At 32.3% G+C, this 11,490-nt stretch overlaps 1 protein-coding gene across 1 annotated transcript; it reads left to right on the plus strand.

Moving 5' to 3' along the window:
• The first annotated feature begins 1,716 nt into the window (after positions 1-1,716).
• Positions 1,717-9,380, plus strand: LOC125076333 (succinate dehydrogenase [ubiquinone] flavoprotein subunit, mitochondrial-like). Its single transcript, XM_047688452.1, has 6 exons — positions 1,717-1,776; positions 2,687-2,741; positions 3,272-3,463; positions 4,302-4,375; positions 7,855-8,027; positions 9,191-9,380. The coding sequence occupies exons 1-6, from the start codon at positions 1,747-1,749 to the stop codon at positions 9,378-9,380; spliced, it is 714 nt and encodes a 237-aa protein (XP_047544408.1). The 5' UTR covers positions 1,717-1,746.
• Positions 9,381-11,490: the final 2,110 nt, after the last annotated feature.

Genomic DNA, 11,490 nt, shown 5'->3' on the forward strand with positions numbered 1-11,490 from the left:
AAATAAATCCGGACACTGAATGGGCAATTCACTCGAACATTTCAGAGGTACCTACAAGAAAAATAAGAATGTATCAAAAAAAAGACAATTATGCCCCGTAAACGTAGGAAAATAGAATAGCTTAACAAAAACCATTTGGTATTAATTTTGTTATTAATAAGTACCTACTAATAATTTATATACAAAAAGTAGTGATATCCCATCAAAAACATAAATGTAAAAATGAGAGCCAAGTTAAATATTATGATATATACCTTGGTTGTTGACTTCAACGACAAAAGAAGTGAGATCTAAATTTGTGCCAAGTTAAATAGCCCTTCTGAAATTTATTTATAACTACATAAAATAGCATTTCTTCTTATAACTTGGGACAATATATTGTTGCCTAAGGTCTGACTTGGCTAGTTCTTATATGTTTATAAACACAACTTGTAGTTTGTGTTTAGAATAACAAATTATAACTCAGAACATCTAAGAAGAAGGGAGGACAGCTCAGTATTGCTTAGTTAGTATATACGTACATTAAGAGCTGCGATGGTCCAGTCACTAGAAAACATGAATCTTAACCAGATATTGCGAGTTCATATCTAGACAAGTACCATTGAATATTTGCGTGCTTAATTTGTGTTTATAATTCATTTGTAAAGGCTTAGAACTTACGAAGGCTATAATATAATTCGTATATAAGAACTAGCCAAGTCACACCTTAGGCAACAATATATTGTCCCAAGTTATAAGAAGAAATGCTATTTTATGTAGTTATAAATAAATTTCAGAAGGGCTATTTAACTTGGCACAAATTTAGATCTCACTTCTTTTGTCGTTGAAGTCAACAACCAAGGTATATATCATAATATTTAACTTGGCTCTCATTTTTACATTTATGTTTTTGATGGGATATCTATTCACTTGTTGCAAGCAGAATGGCTACGTTGTTCGAAGAGAATCATATATTTACCCGTCTGATTTCATACACAATACATAATATTATTTGAATTAGTTAGATTAAATTAATTATAAGTTTCTTTAATATTATGATCCGATCTTAGCTTTACGCAACCGTCAGTATAGAAGTCATAAGCTGTTATCTGCCCTCTACGCTGGACATAAAATAGGGGAAAGGATCAACGTAATTTACACATTTACGGACGATTCCGTGTCGGATCATAGTCTCATATCGATACGTTCAGTAGAATTCACGTCATTGGCGCAAAAATAAAAAAAGCATAGTATAGAAGACTCGAAAGTGAATTAGATTTACCATACTGAGATTATTGTATTAAAACGTAATAAATTTTAAATAGGTTCCATGTTATCGTTGCGTCTAACGGTATTCGAGTATAGATATAATATACTCGTATAATATCAAACGCTGTAAGGCTGACCGTCCACCGGATATCCGTCCACCCAGCTAATGAAATTGGGCTGACGAAGCGCCATTATGTAAACGTTACCGACAAAATTTTAATACAATTTTAAAGAGTACATGTTGCGACACGTGCGATGAAGCCGAGACTAAATACAGTGACGTCGATGGATAGCTTTCTCACTTTGCGGCACATTTTCAATTTATTTTTAAATATTTTAACGTCACGATACAAACAAGCGTTCGAACAGTTTTTATACATTGATGTTAACCTTAGATACTGGTTCGTCATTCGATTTATTAAAAAAGTAAACTATAATGACAATAAACAAAAGTATCAGTCACATATTGGTCATTTGAGTGTTCGGTACTAAAAAAGTATGAAAATGAATATGATAAAATCAGGGCGGGTAAGGCTGAGCCATAAGTATACTTTCATTTTATTATAAGGTTACATTTGTAAAGTAATTTAATTAATTAAAATAATTTAGTCTTGATATAAAAACAATAAACTTCCTTTTAATTTGGTCATATTTATATTCTATGGTCTGTTTTGTTTATTTTATGAAGGACACTGGCACTGTAAATTAATCTTATATACTGTTAATGTAGTGCCAGCCACGAAATCGAAGTTATAACCTCTTTTAATCATAATTACAATGGCTCAACAATACTCAACCTTCAAACCGGAACATATCACAAAGTACTTGATATTCACTTTTAGCAAAACTCATAGTTGTGGAGTTGATATGGAGATGACTTATTTCAATAGAAAAACCATTAATAGATTTATTACTTTATAAATTGGCGATAATCTGTTCGCGAACACGATACATGGCTTCAAAACAAATCATTATAAACTATTCAACTTCTATATTCGCATATACTTCATTATCTTACAGACAATGGAAACGCAACAAACTATTCGTTCACTCTGATATCAAGCGACACGGCATTGTAAGATAATAATGAGCGACACATACATATGTCATACAATACTTGTCTATCTTCGAATAAACTTGCTAATTGGTTTTCCGTCCGTGTAATACTATAACAATGAATGCATTTCATTTATTCGCGACTTGTGTTGATAAGCTTATGTTATTATTAAATTAGCAACTAATACGCTTGAATTCCATAATATTATACATACAAAAAGCCACATTTAATTTTACTAAAGTTGTTAATTAGCCCTCATAAAGCTTTTAAATGTAATTAACGTCCGATCCTATTGTGTTATTGCGATTTGTATTTATATTGAAATATTATGATGTGTTTGTTGTGTTATAATGTATTGTATTATATTTTAAATGTTTGCAGACATTGATGTTTATGAAATGGCATAGCAGCGCGATCGCGAAGTCAGTCTTAAGAGGTTATTTATATCTTATATACATATAATAAAATTGGAGTGTCTGTTTGTAATATTAAAATAACTCATTTTTACTAAATGCATATGTATGTATACACGGTACATAAACCAAAATAACATTTTTTACAATTTTGTCTGTCTGTCTGTCTGTCTGTCTGTCTGTCTGTCTGTCTGTCTGTCTGTCTGTTTGTTCCGACTAATCTCTGGAACGGCTGGACCGATTTCGACAGGACTTTCACTGGCGGATGTAATAAGGAGTAACTTAGGCTACTTTTATTTTAGAATTATATATAGAATAAAAATAAAATCACGCTACAATATCCAAATAACTTAAATTCAAACAACGCGAACGTAGTCGCGGGCACAGCTAGTTCTTATATAAATATTAACATTTCACCATATTGAATTTCTCGACTCACAACCAGCACTCATTAGAGCAAGTGGCGAATTTATCAATTTCATTTAACGATTATGATTTATATATTGATTCTTAAATAGTTTAAGTTACGAATTCTATTTAGGTATATTTTCAGGAACGAAACGTAACGCATCATATACAATTCAACAACACAAACACGACTGCTTGGTTATCGGTGCGGGTGGAGCAGGCCTTAGAGCGGCTGTAGGGCTCGCTGAAGCTAAATTCTCCGTTGCACTTGTCAGCAAACTTTTTCCCACTCGCTCCCACACGATTGCTGCTCAAGGTGGAATGAATGCGTCTATAGGTAAATAATTAAATGAAATCATAGAAACTAATCAAACGATTTACAAATATTTGACAGTCAGCAGCATATGGGCCACCTGATAGTTAGTGGTCGCCACCGCCCATAGACAAAGGCGCTGTAAGAAATATTAACCATTCCTTACATCACCTATGCGCCACCAACCTTGGGAACTAAGATGCTATGTCCCTTGTGCCTGTGAATACACTGGCTCACTCACCCTTCTGAACGGAACACAACAATACAGTGTACTGTTATTTGGCGATAGAATATCTGATGATTGGGTGGTACCTACAGGCGAGCTTGCACAAAGCCCTACCACCAAGTAAAATTTACTCGTGACTCGTATTTAAAATACTGTTTTTGAAATATACTTTTGTGGTATCCGGCTGAGCCCAAAACCTTCTTCTCAATGGGAGAGGAGGCCTTATTCTTGTGGGTCATCTACAGACACTGTTAACAATAAAAATATCATAAATTGTATACTTACACATTAGAGGGTATCAAAGCTGTTAGTATTACTACATATTATAAAATAAAGTCACCCCCTCCCCTGCCCCGCTACGCCTGTCTTCCAGCCTGAACGCGATAAAGCAAAAAACCACTAAAAGAGTTTTCACCAATGGACGGAGTGATTCATGATTAAGATTTAGGTGTATTATTCATTAAGATTGTAAGTTAAAATATGGAAATGATCGTTGAAAGGATGTCGGAAAGAATTATGTCAACTGGGTGCTTAACTGGCGTGCGTCGTGTAAGCCAATAGTGATATTTGTGTCTGGCATGGGGACGAGCTACTAGTATGTTATAAAAGTAATTTAATTTTCGAATCTGTCAATAGGCAGCATGCATGAAGATGATTGGCGGTGGCATTTCTATGATACTGTCAAAGGATCTGATTGGCTGGGCGATCAGGTAATAGTGATTAAATGACACAAAATATAATTTAAAACACATATCAATCGTCGAATCAACGTAAAATCTTCACATCAAATAGAGTCCTCTCTCTTTGATGAGAATTTTTAAGTGGCCTGTGTGGCCTCCTAGCCGGCAGCAGAGGTACATTTACTTTAGATATTTATTATATTTATTATTATGTTTGACATTCGCTGGAATACTTTTATAAAAATGATAACTATAAAGTTGTTTGCTTCAATAAGAATATTGCACAATCGGGAATTCCGAGAGAGCGACCTTAACGAAGTTACTTTTGTCTGCAAAAGTACAGATAATTATAAAGGTAGGTTCATAAAAGAAGGAATAATAATTCACAATAATGTAGTATTATAGACGGGTACGTAAAGAAAAACAAATGTATGTATGTCGCAGGCAACAAACTTAATTTGTCATCCGATTAATGTTAATCGAATGGCTAATTAAGTTTGCCTAATTATTAAGCAAACTAGCCTTTTTACAAAGCGGCTTGAAATAATATAATAAGGCTATTTGGCAAATAAGTAAAGAAAAAAAAGAAACAAATCTGTTTCCTATATACGATTAATTGACTTTGTATTTTTCTATCAACTAAGATCAAGTTTAAACCTAACATCCTCATTAAAATAAAATCAAGCTTAGACGTATATTTGTTGTAAATAGACCTCACACTAGCTTAGTGTTTCATGATTACTAATAATCTTACTAACACTAATCATGCTTGTAACAAGAGGTGCATGTCTATAGCGTCGAAAGAATTAAATAATCGTTACTATGGTATAATACTCGCAACAAGCATAATGGGAGATCGAACATATTTGAAATTCATTCGTACGATTATTAAGGATAATATTTGGTTAATTGACAATTTACGAATAATATTTAACCGTTTGTGGTTTAGGTTCAACTTTCGAATGGTTTTTGAACTTTGTCAACATTTTAATAATATGTTGGTTAGTAAATTACGAAAATAAAAGTACATCATTATAGGAAAAAGTCAGGTTTGATATTGTTAAATAAATGTGCGGATCAATTGAGGGTGAGCTTTTGAAATCATTAGTAATTAAACAAAAAAAAAATGTTAGCTTAAAAAAACGTTTTAAATATATTGATTTATTTTCGTTTTAGTATTATGTAAGACTGAATTAGCTCCAAAAGGAGAGGAGGCCTTAGCCCAGCTGTGGGCCATTCACAGACTATTACTTGTTCTTACGGCCCACGTACTCCAATAGAGTACAGGGCGGACACGTCGGCGACCATAGAAGCATATGTGAGCGTTGCTGTCATAGGTGTCGATTTCACCATAATTGTAGTCTGCATTTTTCTCATAAATTAAACCATTTGAATTTTTTTATGAAGATTAACAAGTAATTTAATAATTAAAAGTTACATATATTACAGCTCGTGCATTTTTTTAGAACCCTCAAGTAGTAGGTATTAAAAGTCTTTTGTGTGACATTACATCATATAATGGTGAGGACGCTAGTGTAAAATTTTGAACTGATTATTTAATTACCAAATGCGAATACCACGAAAACTTCATTAGCGTTTACGAGAATTCGGAACGTTACGAATTAAAAATTAATTTATTTAAGATTTATTCATGAGCCGCCATCTTGACGTCAGAATGGCGGCTCACATTAATGTCAATTATTCATTACTAGTGGGTCTCACGCGAAGCTTCGCGTTTATTTAAAAGATTCTTTAGGAATTTCGAAACTGCGAGTAACTCATCTACATTTGGCAACAAAACGATGAAACCATATTTAAATTAAATCTTTAATGTCAAATAATATACATTCATTCAGTATAACTGTTTAAAGTTTGTCGATAAGAATTTACTTCAATTTTATTTACGATTTTATTTTTGTTTTTATACAGCTCTAGTACCGCTCTCTAAAATTAATTCTTTGTTAAATTGTAACAATTTAGTAAATTGCAATCAAGATTCCTCTTTAATTTTCTGCATAAAATCCAAAAGACCATATCTGATTTTTTATGTGCAGCTATAGTCCCATAATCACTGGGAAAAAATTCGGCTTACGCTATTAATATATAAGATATACCCGTAATTATATAAGATATAATTACGGTCGTTTAATCAGTAGAGTTTGGATCTATTTGGAAATCATACAAACGCCTTTTTGACTAACACTTATAGTTTGAAGTTCAGATATTTGATATTAATTTATGATTTTTTTATTTTGACAAAATACAAGTACAAAATAAATGAAAATATATGTCTTTGACACATGAGAGTATATGAATTCAATCATATTATCAAATGATTATATATTTAAGGTTGTTGATTATTATTTATTCATTTGAAAAAATGAAAATTTTCAATTTTCAATCAAGCACATATAAAATCTTGAGCGATTACATTAAAGTAGAGTTAAACTTATAATTTTTTGTATGATTTAAGCAGCCAAAGATTCAGCTTACGAATCATAACTCAGTATATATGTGTGATTATACTAGATAAGATCGAAGCGCATTGAGCTTAACTTAGATCCCAGGAGAAGTAACGAGACATAAGCAAATAATCTGCTTGATCTTCGCTAGCTCCCTCTGTATTCCATCTTATCTCTTTATAGTAAGATTTTACCTCACTACAATTTATACTCTATACTGATATTATAAATGCAAAAGTAACTCTGTCTTTTACTTCTTCATGGCTTAAACCGCATAACCGATTTATATGAAATTTGGTATGGAGATTGAGTTCTGGATAAGATTATACTGGCTACTTTTTTTAATTCATCCCTCGAGTAAAATGGCGTGAGACGCTTTGGGCGATATGTGTAAAGTATTATTAATTTCGCGCGGGCTAAGCCGCCGGTTCAGGTATGTAGTTAGTTATAAATTTGATGCAATAGTTATTTGTTACACGAAAGTTATTTAATAAAACCCGTTTTAACACCTTCATATTATGTGTTTGTCCGTTTGTGGAAGTTGCTTTTTAATAAAGCCGTGTCGGTTTCAATCCGAGTTCAAATATACTCAGATACAAACAAAATCGCCAGCAGACATTGTCATGTCGTGTATTGTGTACTAAAAACTTTACCGAAACGTGCTGCATCAGCCGTTTGGTAATTTTCACTAGTTTTTTAGTTAATTTAAAAATTGTTTGACTTTTACTACCGTCTGGATCCTAGGACGTTGAGTATCGGGAACTCTGGCAGTTTTAATGGTCTCGAGTGTTGCAGTTGTAACGAGTATCTGTAACTACAGACAGAAGGATCATAATTAACGGCTTAGTTCTTGTGGTTGGTGGAGCATTGGCAGTATGTCATATGCATCTTTGACCACTTACCGTCACGTCATTCATTAGACTAGCCGTCAATTTTAAATTAAAAAAATAAAGGATCTAAATTCTATCCACTAAATAGTCTCGGTTCTCAAATCGATAGAAAAGAATGTTTATTGCATTTGAAAAAAATATTTTTCTCTTCTCTCAGGACTCCATTCAGTACTTGACGATGAATGCTCCCAATTGCGTCTTTGAGTTAGAGAACATGGGTATGCCATTTTCCAGAACTAAGGATGGCAAAATCTACCAACGGTCCTTTGGCGGTGGTACCATTAAAAACGGTAAGGAGATTGCAAAGAGAACGTGTGCAGTTGCTGATAGGTGAGTTATTTTTTATTATATATTTACAGTAGCTGAATTAATAGTGTATGTGCGTAATATTTTACTTTTCACACCATCGAATCCGTTTTATATAATGTCAAAAACGTATTAAAATTTAAAATTGTAACATATATTACAATATTTTTTTTAAGTGTTGAGTTATTGTTTTATCCAACAAATATAATATAAAATCGACCATTACTGCCATCTATTGATGCGAGTTGCGATAGAATTTTCTTTAAATTTCGCCAAAGAAACAGCGCCATCTGTCGGGTGGCGTACAACAGCCTAGCAAAATAGTACTGCAAATAACTACTAGAAGGCCGAGTCGAGGAATAAATAAATGAAATTGATTTGTTCAATTATGTCGTAACGATGAAAAGTTATCTTGTTTAAAAATAATTAATAATTTATTTTATCATGGTGTCTTGCTTTGAGTGCCCATAGGATTGAAATGTGGCTTCAACGTGCATTACCATAAACTCGTTTGAGTTTTACCAAAAACAGTAGCATAGAGGTTTTATTATAAGTTATTGTGACGAAAAAAGATTTTTCTAAATATCAATAATAATAAAGATATATTTGAATAGAATTCATTTACATGATATACATATGTTGATATAAATCTATTAACTCATGAAGTTAATAGAGCGTTGAATTTATTCATTTGTTAATAAAAATATTTTTTTTTTGCTGCCCTTAACCGACTCACGCATACTAAGACATCTTGCAAGCATGGGGGTCCCTCACATATACTAATTCAAACTGATAATTAAATAAGCGTGGAAGGCCGCACCTTCGTAACTTATATGAATTGAATTTTGTATATATCTAATACGCAATGAAGCAACATGGTCAAACAAGCCTAGCCTTCTTAAGAGCTCTTTGTCCAGCAATATGATTCATGTTCTGGAATTCTGGAAACAAATGCAAAGTCTAAAATCTTTATTAAATTTAGAAATGTTAAGCTTGCTTATTGATAGCCAAACATCTACCATCGGTTCGAAAATTATCTAAAAAACCTAGGACCTGAGAAGAACCGGCGAAAGAAACTCAGCGGGATTTGTTTTTTTTTTATGTCGTTTTTGTGATTAAATATTACTCAGGTACCCAAGCGTATTTTATAAAATATAATCATCGCTTAGTGTATTTATGATTTGCAGAACAGGGCATGCACTTCTTCACACGTTATATGGGTACACGACAAAATTCAAGAACATCGATCTTTTCTCTGAATATTTTGTACTGGACCTATTGGTACAAGATGAAGTAATTGTAGGTGCCTTGGCCTTAGATATGGATGACAGCAGTTTACACAGGTGCACAACATCATTATTTTTCTACTTCCCATAGCATTGGTATTATTTATTGTTTAATAAGAAAGCCAAAACCAGATCACAGCGCTACCTATCGGGTCCAATTTCAATCATGCGGAGATCCAAAAATATTCACAAAAAAAACATCAAAATTCATCCAGCTAGGTAAGTTTAGAATTGGAGTCAAATTTTAATGTACATAAACATGCTTACAAGAATTCTGTATATGTATATAAATATTTTTTAATTTTTAGTATCAAGCTTGAAAACTACGTAGCTTAACAATCTAGGCTGTTCTTAAAATGCCATCTCATTCGATTCGTTCAAGTACAACATTCTAATATTTATGTTAATATTTCGTGAACTATTTTAAAATGAAAATATGAAAATGTAACAAGTTTGTGCAATCCTTTTGCAAATAGACGTTAATGCCTTATTACTCATATTTATAAAATTTTATTGATATTTCGTTATATCTATTATCTTTATTGTACATATGTACAATAAAGATATTAGAGCCGAGATGGCCCAGTGGTTAGAATGCGTGCATCTTAACCGATGATTTCGGGTTCAAACCCAGGCAGGCACCACTGAATTTTCATGTGCTTAATTTGTGTTTATAACTTTAGCCCAGCAGTGGGAAAATTTACAGGCTGCTAATGCTAATGCTAATGTACATATGTGTATGTGTGTTTTTCTCAGAATGAGAGATGGTATTTTTGTAAACCATTTACGGGTATAGTTAAGTAAATGATCTTATTTATGTACTTTATTAGTCAATAAGTTTGATGATCCTGAAGAAAACTACGTACAAAGATTTGGAATTACTCTCGTACTGGAGAGTACCAGACGAATGATGTTATCTTTATCCAGATTCCATATTATAAGTATCCTTTCTTTAAGTTCAGAGTACGTATGTATTTTATCTGCAATTGTTTGTTTTATATTATCGGTATTAGGAACGGCTATGTCTATTAAATATGCAGTTTTGTTGGCTTTATCAAATACGGTAATGTCTGGTCTATTACAATAGTTTTGTCTGTTAGTATAGCTCGATCAAAGTACATACTGTAACTGGGACTCTTCAAAACAGTGTGACTCTTTTGGGTGTGTTCAGGTGGTATGGTTTCACTTTTGGCGGTAACAGTTTATATTTAATGGCAAGTTTTTGATGCACATAATGTGCGGTTTGGTTATGTCGGTGTGTGTAGTCGTTCTTTGTTAAAAGTGGGCACGTATTTATTATGTTCCGAATGGTTTCTGGATTTTTGTGGCATTTTGTACATCGGTCGTCTAGAGCGCTTGAATCTAATTATGTGTTTCCTATATTTTTTTGTGTTTATGACTTGATCTTGAATTGAAATCAAGAAACCTTCCGTTTCAGGGAATAAGTGACCTAATTGTAGCTATTTGTTTGAAGCTAACAGAAGCAATATGTTCTTGTTCTGTCTTTAATGTGTCTGCCATGTATGTAATTGTTTCTGTCGCAATGAATTCTCACCTTTTCGCTTATATTCTCTATCTTATAAGTGACGTGAGTTTCTTATAAATTTGTTGGTGTCATTTTGTGTCAGTCTCTACCGCGGCTCTCTATATAGTCTCTCTTAGTTTTATTATAGAAAGAAAATTTGACGTTGTTTATTTTGCTTTTCTATTTTTAATATCTAATAAAACTTTGTTATGAAAATCAATTTCAACGTTCAAATTGTTAATAATAATACTGTAATGAAATTATTATAAACTAATTAAATATATTTTTTATTTCTCTTAGGTAGGTAGGCTGACTGCCTATTCTCAAAGGCCCCGAAAGGCTGATATATTAGCTTGTACTTTATAGTTTTCAGCTTTTGGATTTATATAGTCAAACTAAAAAAAAATTAAAGAAATAATTAAGGGAGCTTTAGACTATATGGCAACACTTACTATACAGCATGATTATTAACCTTCAACATATCATTTAAAACACAATATCAATTACAATATACTTTAATTGCGCAACGTAATTTGCAAATATTGTTTATCTTATAAAAATTATTTCTTAAGGATGTATGTAATTCTTGTGTTATTAAGATTTTGTCTTAGTTTAATTTTAGAGTAACTTTTACTTTAATTTATATAGGTACATACTTTTATTTCCTTTTAAGTAT

Source organism: Vanessa atalanta, chromosome Z, assembly GCF_905147765.1.
Source record: "Vanessa atalanta chromosome Z, ilVanAtal1.2, whole genome shotgun sequence".
Classification (NCBI taxonomy): domain Eukaryota; kingdom Metazoa; phylum Arthropoda; class Insecta; order Lepidoptera; family Nymphalidae; genus Vanessa; species Vanessa atalanta.